Source organism: Lissotriton vulgaris, chromosome 5 (genome assembly GCF_964263255.1).
Source record: "Lissotriton vulgaris chromosome 5, aLisVul1.2, whole genome shotgun sequence".
NCBI classification, from domain to species: Eukaryota; Metazoa; Chordata; class Amphibia; order Caudata; family Salamandridae; genus Lissotriton; species Lissotriton vulgaris.
Window position 1 is genome coordinate 236,929,012 of NC_141693.1, and position 12,893 is coordinate 236,941,904.

A 12,893-nucleotide genomic window follows, 5' to 3' on the forward strand; every position below is an offset into this window, starting at 1 on the left:
GAAAACATGACATTTCTTAAATTCTAAAAACAGAACAGTAACACATTCAATTATTAATGCATTATTTTCATTTCTAAATCAAATCTAAAAGTAAAACCTCTATCTAAAAATATCAAAACCACAAAATAGGAAGTGAGGACAGATACTATTAGTAACAATATTTTGAAATGTTCCTCTTTTATGTAAAAAACAAGTGTTTAAGTTACTCTCCTTCCTGATTTTGAAGATACTTGTCACTTTAGAAGCAGCTGCCTTTCTAACATGCAACGAGTAGTTATTAAGGCTGCACAAATGCCCTGAAGGTGTAACAAATGTTCATACTGTAGGAGCAAACGCTCAGAGTTGTATGCCTGTTTGACTGAATAGTTCATTACCACAGCGAATGAGCCAGAGAGAATACACTTCAAGTCTCTTTGGAGCTTAGCTGCCTTTAGCGTTGAGAGCCTTTATCCTCTATTCATTGGCCACTTTGAAATCACAGCAAAATTCATGAAAGTCAGCCCACTTTACAGTCATTTACCATTATATGTTATCTTTCATTACCTAGTTTTCATTTTCAAAAAGCACATCTTTTCCAGGGGCATCCGCAATGAGGTCCACAGTGTTTTTAACTTAAATTTTATTGTCTTAATTAGGAAAAGTAATTTTTTCATTCAAGAAAACAAATGCAAAATATGAGGTTTTAAATCATGTTTGACTTCAAAAACAAGAGTTTGTTCATATTTTCTGGACTCAACAGCCTCCGTCTTTTGATTAGGAGTGTCTGTTCACACATACTAACACATTCACTTCGGGCTCCAACAGCAGGCACAGCTAGGAGCCAGAAGGCTAGTCTGGCTAACTTTGTATGCTTTTGAGTAACAGAAGACCAGTACTGAAACAGATCAGGAGTGACCTGAAAAAGAGGTTCTTGTAAGTAATCATAAACTTCATTTTTCCCAAATCGGTCATCCTCCTGGACGTCTGGTGTCTCATCTGCTGGCCGGGCTTTCTTATTTGTTGGTTCAAACTCAGCCTCTTCCACTCCAACCTCCCTGACCTCATTGATCAGCTCACATACCTTGCCAATTATTTCCTCGTGCTGGTAGGGTGGAACTGGTCTCAGCTTTTGCTGAGGGTCTAAGATCATAGCTACTTTGTGTGCAGAGTCCACTTTGAAATTTTCCTTCAGAGCTTCTAAGAAGAGGTGGCAGAGTTTGCTTATGATTCCTGCATCATTTGCCTTAGAGGTGAACAACTTTTCTAGTTTCACATATGTAGGCAACACAAGTTGCAAAGTGGGTTTGCTTTCGTTGCTTAGCTCGATTACTGCTTGCTTTACTGGAGCCAAAATGGCAGCCAAGTTGCTCAGCAAATGTTTGTTCAGGTTTTGGATGATGGTCATCTTTTTTGCTCTTGTGTAGAATTCACAGATCTGCTCATAGCGCTCATGAACAAGCAAAAGGGAGTCAGTAACAGAATTCCAGCAGGGTGGGGGCGAGGTCTCTTGTAAAGAACCAAACGTTTCCTTTGAGAGACCAGTGGATCCTGCTAGGTCTTCAGTGACATTCAGTAGTTCAATTACTTCATGCATGTTTCGTGCTTGTAGTGTCCGCTTATTCAATACGCTCTGCACCACAGAGTTCAATGCGCAAGCAGAGCATCGCAGGCACATACCCGCCTTCAAGAAGGCAAATGAATTGACTTTGCAGTCTGTGACGTAAACTGTTCTAATGTCCGACATTACAAACTCTGAAAGAACGTTCTGTACCCACTGATGGATGAAATCTCCATTTTCCCTGTTGTCCACATCTTTGATCCCTAAGACGTACCTCTTTATTTGGTTGCATTCTACCTGATAAGCTGTTAGGATGAAACAGGAGTCAAGTCCAACACTTTGAGAATGGCATGTGACGCCAATACCCAAGCAAGCGTTGCTGCCCAAGGCGCAGGTTACTTTTACTTTCACTTGGTTATACATACGAGGTAAATGTTTCAGAGCAAGTGAGTTCATGTTGCCTAGTATTTCAGTCACAGAAAAGGTTCCATAGCGAGCTCCAGCGTCCACAAGGCTTTGTGCTAGTTTGATGAACTCCACTCCATTCACCACGCTAAGGGCTCCGAGATCCGCACACATCACCCGTAACAGCCTTTCAGCAATGCGCTGCCGTTCTTTTTCAGGCAAGGAACTATTTACTGCTGCAACTGATCCGGCTGTGGGAAAAAGGGCACAAATATATTAATTATATTTCTGTACAGTTTAATATTTAAATTTACAGTACAACCTGCCCACAGAAATACTGCGATCAGTACCACTGCATATTGTCATAGAATTACGTCTTCATTGCTTAGGTATGAAATGTCAGTAAGTATAATGACACACACTTCTGATACAGCTCTCATCTGTGACTTGTATTCGAAGGTTGTTAGGCCGATACAACACACATTTTTGGCAATAATGGTTTTGAACCAATCCTCAATCTATTTAAAGTAGATGCAGTGGTGATCTCCTTTTGTAAGTTCTAGTGCCGCTCCATGTAGTTTCATTTTAACTGCCTTATCTGTAAACTGGATTAAAAATCTTTGACCGGAACATAGCCATTCCTAAAAGTGAATTTTTGTGTCTGCTGCAGGTGCATCAGGATATGTTCCATTAAGTTTGTTGTTCTCCATTTCTCACCTGAAATGTCGTGTCATATTTTCTACAAGACATTCAAAACAGCATTCTGTGGGCACTGTCATTCTCTTTTGCCTTAATATTCTAAATGGGTTGTGGATTCCCAACATACCCCTCTCCAATTTGCCATATCTCAAAATATCATGTAAGAACACTACACCTTTCACCCCTTTCATTAACCCTGTATTGAATCATTGGAAATCCATTGATACTGACAAATCACACTTCATGCGCCTAATAATAAAACACCATCAACAATATTAAAGGATGACGAATTCCATCTTTAGGAATGCAGTCTGTCTAGTGCTATATGAAGTGAGATCCAGAGCAGAAAAGTATTTAGCTATAGCTAGTTTTAACGAACTTTTCAAAGGAAATGTATGTGAATCCATCCATTACACAGTCAAATTCACACAAATACACCTTATTCAAAAGTTTGTGGACTACCACAAAATGAGAAAGCCACTCTTTTATCCCCATTGTTTTGATATCTTCCTTCGCTATCAAATCCTTACGTTCTTCGGACACAGCTTCCATCAATACACAACCAGATTTACACGATATATTCATTTACTCCCCTGTGCCTGGTCCAGTGGTGCATTCAAATTCTACTCTAAATGCAGGTTCCTTACCTTTAGAATATTCTCAGGCTTCAGACGGATCTGGAGGTTTGTTCAACAATGCTCACCTCAAGCTAGTGAATTCATACCTCTCCGGAAATGAAAAAACAGGGCTTCATAGAAGCACAACACAGCAGTTCTGTAGTCCATTTCCTCAACTACCTCCAGCAGCATCCTCAGTGCCAAAATCTAACTTTGAACTTTACTCTATTTGTTCAGTAGTCCGTTCGACAGAAAGAGGAGGCGGGAGGGCTGTGAGAAATCAGCTGTTAGAGTATCCACCAGAAAGAGCGTTATCAGAGGTAAATAACTTGTTCTTCTGATGAATACTTAAACCACAATTTCCTCACCTTTAGAAAAGATAACGCAGCTGTACCTCCCAAAGGCTGAACATCTGAGGAGTCGACTTGGATTAGGCAACTTTACTGGACCGTGAGGGCAAAATAGCCCCTCTGTTGGACCTGGCAGTCAACCTAGTAGTACCTCCTCAATGTGTGTACCAACACCCATGTCACCCTCTGGCAGATGTCAATAACTGGCATACCTCCCAAATCCCTAACCAGTAGCAGCCTTACAAAGAGACTGATTGTAATAGAGAAGACTATCCACCTACACCGCCTTGCCTTTGATGGTCCCAGTAAGCCCCACAAAAAGCTTATCACCGACATGATGGGCTCTCATATGGCCAATCTGAAACTCTAATCTTTCTTAGATCATGCACATGGAGCGCTTCTTCCTCCTTCGAGTGTTGTGGTGGAGTGAAAAATGTCAGTCAGTTGATTGAAATGGAAGGGAGATACTAGGCAAGCAAAGACCTGAGCTCCAATCTGTCCAGGAAGAAAATGTGTAGGGAGATTGCCAGTATTTTATTCATATGGCGCACAGAAGTGATAGAGAACCAAAAGACTGTCTTGCTTGTCAGAAGCTGTAGCGAGCAACTGAGCATTGGGTCAAATGGCTTGCACGTAAGGAATGTTAGGACTAGCTTTAGGTCCCACTGATACATGAGAAATGGTTTAGAGGGAACATATGCATCGCATCAGTCCTCCCAAACAATGTATCACAACCACTGGCTAAAAAAAAGGGGGGTTCCCAGGCAAACAAAAAGATAAAAGGGTCGACAAGTAATCCTTAACTGTGTCCACTGAAAGGCTGTGCTGGCTCAATGATGCAACAAACAATACATTACAGCGATAGCCTGCAGATGACCGAGATGGCATACCCACACATCAGTATCATGAATCAGAAGGACGGAGAGAGATTTGTTTCCAGTATAAGCTCTTCCAAATGTATTCAAATAGAAATCAAATATACCACTCCATATTCGATCCTAGTTCAAGTAGTCAATGCTCAGATCGTGAAGGTCACTGGAAGAATGTGCTGAGTGGAACCAAAGCTCTCACCCACCCTAGGTTCGCATGCTTAATCATCGGGCCATGCTCCTCCTTGGGCAGGTTCTGCAATGCCCAGTAGGCCCACAAAGGGGCTCTTTGCTGGAGATCTTATAACCAATCAGTTTGTCAACAGTGCAACTCAAATATCCCCAGTGTTGGAGGACATCAACAGGACTGTTTAGGAAGTATGGTAAGGGGTGATTAAAACTAACATAGAACCCTACTGGTCGTTTTTATTCATTAGTGTGGTCTATGATAAGATTAAAAACAGACCTGAGAATACAAGTAGAAACTGATTTTGGTATATTCTTACTAAATAGTGCTTGGATGGTCGTTTATCTATGGATTGCTTAGTCAATGAATAGGTCTACATGTTTCATGCCTATATTATCCAAAAGGATCTGCGGCAATTCTTCAGGAGCAAATCTCAATGAACTAATCTTCTACCATGGTCAAGTTCCTATCCTAATCAGGAAAAGAGTGAACTCCCACCTTTAGTGAATGGATAACACTTGTCCACAAGACTTACACTGCCACATGGTCAGGACAGGCCTAGCAGTAACACCGCAGTTTACATACTCTTGTTTCTGAAGTTGCCTTCTCTCTTACACACGATTACTTTTGACATACATTTGCATGCGTGTCTACTTCGTGGGTACATTATCACCAGTCCTTCACACACTAAGAGGGGTAGAGAAGAAAAAGGACCTAGATAGATCATGCGGGGTAACACACAGTGCTAGTAAAAAACTGCCCTCACTCACACACAAAATTGTGTGTGACATGCTTCATCATCGGGTCTGCTTACAATACACCCCGGCGTAGCCACGCCAAGGGTGGAGCATAGGGAAGGGGTTAACATACACAACACAAACAAAACATATACATTTAGGTGAGTACATATATATATATGTGAGAAATTACCAGAAGTTACCTAGGGACCCCAGGGAGGAAATAACAAGAGAGATTATTTCCTTAGTGGAGGAGGCCCGTTCTAACGATTGGATCTCTGATCACGAAGCTGAATTTTTGGTAAACAAACAGCCGAGAACTCCATATTTTTATGTTCTCCTAAAAATTCATAAGCCATCCAGACCTCCACCCGGAATACCTATTATGTCTGGCATGGGTTCGCTGCTGGAAACTCTGTCTCAATTTTGCGACTTCTATCTAAAACCATTGGTTCAGCAGCTTCCAGCATATCTCAGAGATACTCTTGACATCCTGCAACATCTGACGGACTTACCCTTTGATTCAGGGACTGAGTTTCTCTTAGGCCTCGACATCGAGGCCTTATACGCTAACATCCCGCAAAGGGAAACACTTAGAGTCCTAGAAGACCTCCTGTTTACCGCAGACTGGCCCTACCTTACTCCTAGGGCAGTCAGTTTATATCTGGCAGAAATAGTCCTGACCGAGAATTTTGTTTGAATATGAGGGAACATTGTATTTACAGACCCATGGCACATCCATGGGCAGTGTTTTTGCCCCGAGCCTGGCGGGACTTTACGTTGGAGCCTTTGAAAAAACTATGATTTATGACACTTCCTGTCCTTGGTCTTCCCATATAAGACTATGCGTCATTATATTGACGATGTCCTAGTCATTTGGAAGGGGGACGAGTGCTCCATTCATGATTTTCTGGAGTGGCTGAACAGCAGGAATCCGCTTCTTCATTTCACCTCAACTGTTATGAAAACGGAGAGACCTTTGACAGGGACAGTAAGTGGGTTATCGGGCATGTAGAACTCGCGAGACGGGAGGCGATTTTGATTGGATTTGCACTGTCCTGTAACCTGGGTTCTAACAACAATGGGACACAGTCCGGTGTTTTTTGGGACAGGTCAATTACGTGTTATTAAGATGGTGGATCAAGTTGTGTCTTTTCCATATGTTTTTTTGACCTCCTAGGTTGTGTCCTCGGGGGTTCATCTAGACCGCTGCCACTTCAAGCCTGGGATAACGATAAACTCGGTGAGTGTGGCAGACCGGGTGCCAGTTTTTATGTTTTATGAGGTCAAGAACGATACCTCGCAGTTGCTTTGTCCTGTGGAAAGGATGTTTATCGTAAATATGAGGGGGGCTTCGTTGTATGCTGTTAGAAGTGTGGGGGTTTAAGCTTTTCCCTGTACTCGGATACTGAATGAGCAATTCTGGGTTATCCAACTGTGTTGCTAGGCCTATTATGGCTGTGAGAGGGGACATTGTACAACACAGCTCAGGAGAGTTTAATGGAGACTTATTATCTCACAACAGGGATCTCTGCGATAATTTTTGATGCATATCTTTTATTTTTGCAGTACATGTGTCCCATGTTAGGGGAAGTACCTCCACACAGCAGGATTACTGCACTTACATACTCTGGATATTAACCAAAACAAGGTAAAAGGGTTTGGACTGGGGTGGATAAGGAGTCCTGAAGAAGACCGGGGTGACCCTCGAATTTGGGCACAGTGAAACTCGGTCGAAACATGTTGACTTTAGCAGTCTTGGGAGGGTTGATGTGAGTCCCAAACTTCTCCCAAATATACCCATCCTTTTCAACTTTTAATCCTGTCCTTGGGGCTCTGGAATAAAATAATAAATAGAGTACCCATGAGGCAGTTTTAATATCACCTCCACTGCACTTTTTTCTTATCACGATTCTCGGTCATGGTTAGTTGCACATTGTACTCGCCTACCTATATATGTTTTGTTTGTTTGTGTTGTTTATGTTACCCCATTCCCTATGCTCAACCCTGTGCGTGGCTTCGCCGGGGTGTATTGTAAGCAGACCCGATGATGAAGCATGTCACACACAATTTTATGTATGTAGGGCAGTTTTTTATTAACAGTGTGTGCCCCTGCATGCTCTATCCAGGTCCTTTTTCCTCTCTACCCCTCTTAGTGTGTGAAGGTTACAATTGGAGGGTTGGGGTAGTGGAGTAGTTGACCCTCTCCCCTTTTTTCTGTGTGAGGTACATTATCACCACACCTTGAACATTTAGTACGAGGGATAAAGTTTACTGTGCAAATGTCATATTTCTTATTTGTGCAATTGGCAACTTCGCTATCCAACTAGAATACAAAATATTGTGGGCAAACAAGGGTTGCAACATGGCCACATGTTTTTTTAACATTATAAATACATAATCACTTCTGTGTGTAGGCAGACGAGTACTCAGCTGACACAGTGAGGTCACTTCATGTCGGAATTCCAGCTCAGCTGATTCCTGCATAACACGCAAGATATTCAGCTCAACACCACTACAGACAGCCAGATGACACCCACAGGTAACTGGGAGTTAGTCAATCCTAGCAGGGATTTTGCAGATCACCCTCCCTAGGCTAAACTTGGTGAGGGAGCGCTAGGTAGGGTTACCTTCAGAGTCTTTCAACACGTTAGGCTTGACAGATGCCTGGAATACACCAATTGGCAACTCAGCTTTTAAGAAATTATGGCCAGATGTAGGTGAAATAGATTTACCGATTTTAAATTACCGAATTTTACCGATTCGTTAATTGAAAATCGGTAAATCTATGGTGTCGACATGTAGGTATTCCAGATGTGCTGGAATACCGAATCGGATGATTTTGGTATTTACTGATTCGGTAAATACCGAATCGGTAATGCCCATTCATTCCTATGAGCTTTGAAATACCGATTTTCGCAAGGGTGCAGGGGGTGTCACTTTGACACCCTCTGGCACCCCCAAAACAGGCTTGGGTGCCATGTGGCAGGCATACATGCCCTAAGGGCAGGTCTGCCTGTCACATGGCATAGGTGTGCATGCACACATGTGCATGCACACCGGAATCGGTATTTTACCATCAAATTGGATTTGATGGTAAAATACCGATTCGGTAAGGCTCCTGGTACTCTGAAGAGTCCCACCTACAAATGGGTGGCACAGAATCGGTAAATTTACCGATTTTTTATTTTACAGAATCGGTAAAATTACTGAATCAGTAATTTTACCGATTCGGTAAAATAATGCCCCCTACATACCGGTTACCCTTTTACCGATCGGTTACGGCCGAAAATACCGATTTTCGGCCGTTACCGACCGACCTACATCGGGCCCTAAGTTACCAAGACAACAAGACTAATTTCACCATTAGAGGACAAGAAAGCGCTATCAAAATGAGCTCACGGTTGGGCTGTGCTGAACAGTTACAACGTTATTAAACCCCAACCCCATCTCAAAGATGGTGTAAAAATCGCGACCATGGAAAGATTTTTACGGCTCCGTATGGGAGTCGGAGCAATAAACTAGTTTTTACCACCTTGGGAAAGAAGGGCTGGTGACCAGCCCTTTCGTTTGTGCACCAGTGGTGTGGAGAACATAATCCACATAATATGCATCTGTGAGAAGTTAAAAGACCTACGGAAAACGTTATTGAAGCCATTCTTCAATCAGCATGGTGTCAGGTCTTGTAGGCATGCAGTCATGCTGTGCTTTAATCCATCTTTAGTACAGCTAAACTGCCGCCTCATAAAATTTTTTGCACTGACTGCAACAAGGCTGAAAAAAAGCTAATCAGTAATAGCAACATCATTGGAAACTGTTTGTGTCAACTTGTAACTCCGACTCTCACAATGGAATATGGTAGCAAAAGGTAAAAAAAAAAAAAAAAACAATAAATAACAGTTGTTACAGGTCGCCATACTTGTCGAAAGGGGAACTCCTTATTGAACTGCCATTCAAAAGACCCAGCGTTGACTGTTTCTAGGGTCACTTGCTCTTTTGATATTATCTTAAAAGTTCTTTGTATACATAAAAGTGCTTTATTTTAAAACCTTTACATTTTTATCCTTTTAATGCAATGAGATTGATTTTATTGTTAAATGTACTGTATGCAACGGTTTTAATTAATCATGCATAATAATAAATAAACTAAACGTATGTCTCAGTGAAAAAAACCCGGTAGGAGTACAACTATACCTAATTCTTATATGCCTGCATATATTCACTGTCTTAGCACAATGGTGGAAATGATCATTTGTTCACTGTTCTTGTGATGCTAATTACGCTACTCTGTTTCATTCTACTAATTATCGCAATGCATGTATTTTATGCAAGAAGCACAACGCTTCAATAAATACTGAAAAGCCTTGCTGAATATTTTGTGTGTACTAAAAAACGGTGTTGGATTAAGCCCTTATCTCTTGACTGGGTGAGAGTATTCTGCTTAATTCAGAAACTCTGTCCATCACCACCCCCTGTTGTTTAATTATTTTGTCCACCATAAGCGTGGAAGGGTATACTCAGACGTGAGTCCCTAGCTCATTGCACCATCAGGATTCAAGCAAGCCGGGCCGAAGACGGCTGAAATGCCAGAAACCGGTCCCCGGTAGCTTGTTTCCTTCCCAGTGAAAGAATTGGCTTGGTAGTTTGGTTTGCCCTGTTCCCATGATACACTGGGCCAGGGACAGACTAATTTGCATATAGCCAGGTTCTGAGCTGGGATGGTGCAGTGAGCTAAAAAACGGTGTTGGATTAAGCCCTGATCTCTTGACTGGGTGAGAGTATTCTGCTTAATTCAGAAACTCTGTCCATCACCACCCCCTGTTGTTTAATTATTAGGTCTTGTAGGCAGCAGTCATGCTGTGCTTTAATCCATCTTTAGTACAGCTAAACTGCCGCCTCATAACATTTTTTGCACTGACTGCAACAAGGCTGAAAAAAAGCTAATCAGTAATAGCAACATCATTGGAAACTGTTTGTGTCAACTTGTAACTCCGACTCTCACAATAGAATATGGTAGCAAAAGGTAAAAAAAGAACCAAACAATAAATAACAGTCGTTACAGGTCGCCTTACTTGTCGAAAGGGGAACTCCTTATTGAACTGCCATTCAAAAGACCCAGCGCTGACTGTTTCTAGGGTCATGCTCTTTTGATATTATCTTAAAAGTTCTTTGTATACATAAAAGTGCCTTATTTTAAAACCTTTACATTTTTATCCTTTTAATGCAATGAGATTGATTTTATTGTGAAATGTACTGTATGCAACTGTTTTAATTAATCATGCATAATAATAAATAAACTAAACTTATGTCTCAGTGAAAAAAAACCCGGTAGGAGTACAACTATACCTAATTCTTATATGCCTGCATATATTCACCGTCTTAGCACAATGGTGGAAATGATCATTTGTTCACTGTTCTTGTGATGCTAATTACGCTACTCTGTTTCATTCTACTAATTATCGCAATGCATGTATTTTATGCAAGAAGCACAACGCTTCAATAAATACTGAAAAGCCTTGCTGAATATTTTGTGTGTACTTCTTTGGGTAAGCATGAGCGAAAGGTTCTAGATTTGTTACCACAATTTCCTTGGGGGATCAGGGTTGTCATGATCTTAGGTTGCACACACATTTCTTGCCCTGTAGGGTTAGGTGTAGAGATGGTGCACTGTGGCTAGCAAGGACATAGGTCAACATATCCTGAACCAGTCCGGCACAAGCCTGACGCACAAGTTACTACTTGTGTAACGATATATCTGTAAGAGACATTAGTTAGTGATAGATTCCTTACCTTAGAATATCCCCAGGCGTCAGACTGGATCCGGAAATTTTTGCGTACCAGTACCCTTGTGCGTCGGTAGGCGTCGTCTGCGGCTCCACGTCCGTCATCGGCGTCGTGGGAGCCGTGATGACGTCGTCGGAGTACTTAGACGCCGCCTCCGCGTGCTGACGTCAATTCTTAGACACAGTTTTTCCGCGCCAGAAACGCAGAGCTATGCCAAAAACCAAGACTGGTGCCATGAAACTAGGGCCCTGAAAGGGGATGACCTTAACCCTAGATATCGGTTCGCAGAACGGGAAGGATGGGTGGGTCGGTAAGGAATCTATCACTAACTAATGTCTCTTACAGATATATTGTTACACAAGTAGTAACTTGTGCATCTGAAAGAGACACACTAGTGATAGATTCCTTACCTTAGAATAGATACCCCAGCGATACCAACCCCAGTGGTGGGTCTGCGAACCAATAATCACACCAAAAAGTCTTGGAGGACGGAACGGCCAAAGAAGCCATCCCTCCGGACTTGACTGTCCAGGCAATAATGTTGTGCAAACGTGTGCAGCGAGGGCCATGCAGCCGCCTGGCAAATGTCCTGCAAGGGCACACCTCGGCCCAAAGCAGTTGTAGTCGCTGTGGCTCGAGTGGAATGAGCCCTCAGCCCCACAGGGGGTTCCTTCTTAGCCAAGGAGTAACACGCCTGGATACACAAGATGATCCACCGGGAGATGGTCCGATTGTGCACCGCTTTCCCCTTCTTAGCGCCCACGTAACCAACAAAGAGTTGGTCATCCACCCGGAACTGGCGTGTGCGATCCAAATAAAATGAGAGCGCACGTTTTGGGTCCAGACGGTGGAGCCTCTCTTCCTCTCGAGGGATGCGGAGGCAGAAAGAAGGTGGGCAGGGTGATAGATTGCCCAATGTGGAAGGCCGTGACTACCTTGGGTAGGAAGGAGGGCCTTGTCCGTAACACAACCTTGTCCGGATAGATTGAAAGAAAGGGAGGTTTACAAGATAGAGCCTGGAGCTCACTCACTCTCCTGGCAGAGGTGATGGCTACCAGGAAGGCAGTCTTCAAAGTAAGAAGGTGAAGAGGACAGTTGTGGAGTGGCTTGAAGGGAGCGCACATCAGAAATGTAAGAACCAAGTTCAAGTCCCACTGAGGCATCACCAAGGGCACAGGAGGGTACGTATGCGTGATGCCTTTCAGGAATCGATTAACGATAGGGGACTTGAACAAAGAAGGTTGATCAGGCAGCCTCAAAAAGGCTGAAATACCAGAAAGGTAGCCCTTGCTAGTGCCCAGAGCAGAGCCCTGCTGGGCAAGAGAGAGAAGAAAGAGAAGAACCTCAGAAAGAGGGGATCCACAGCCTTTGCTGTGCACCATGCCACAAATCTGTTCCACCTACAGGCGTATACCGACTTTGTGGAGGGACGCCTGGCTGCCAGAATGATGTTACAAACTTCAGGAGGCAAGTCAAATTGCCTCAACTGTCGCCGCTCAATCTCCAAGCATGGAGGTGGAGACTGGACAGGTTCGGGTGGAGGACCGTCCCCTGCTGCTGCGACAGAAGGTCCTCCTGAAGAGGCAGACAAACCGGGGGATCGACTGACATACTGAGTAGCTCGGGATACCAGTACCTTCGTGCCCAGTCCGGAGCCACAAGGATGACTTGTGCCCGGTCGTGCCTGATCTTCTTCTGCACTCTGGGC

The 12,893-nt window shown here is 43.2% G+C and overlaps 1 protein-coding gene across 9 annotated transcripts in view; it reads right to left on the minus strand.

Moving 5' to 3' along the window:
- Positions 1–604: 604 nt before the first annotated feature.
- The window catches only part of LOC147710582 (zinc finger protein 618-like), a 998,795-nt gene continuing 986,506 nt past the window's right edge, over positions 605–12,893 (minus strand). For all 9 annotated transcript variants that reach the window (XM_086921256.1, XM_086921253.1, XM_086921260.1 and 6 more), the window contains one exon: positions 605–2,193. In XM_086921256.1, coding sequence (XP_086777382.1) covers positions 683–2,193 — 1,511 coding nt within the window. In that variant the 3' untranslated portion in view covers positions 605–682. The remainder of the gene's footprint in view (positions 2,194–12,893) is intronic.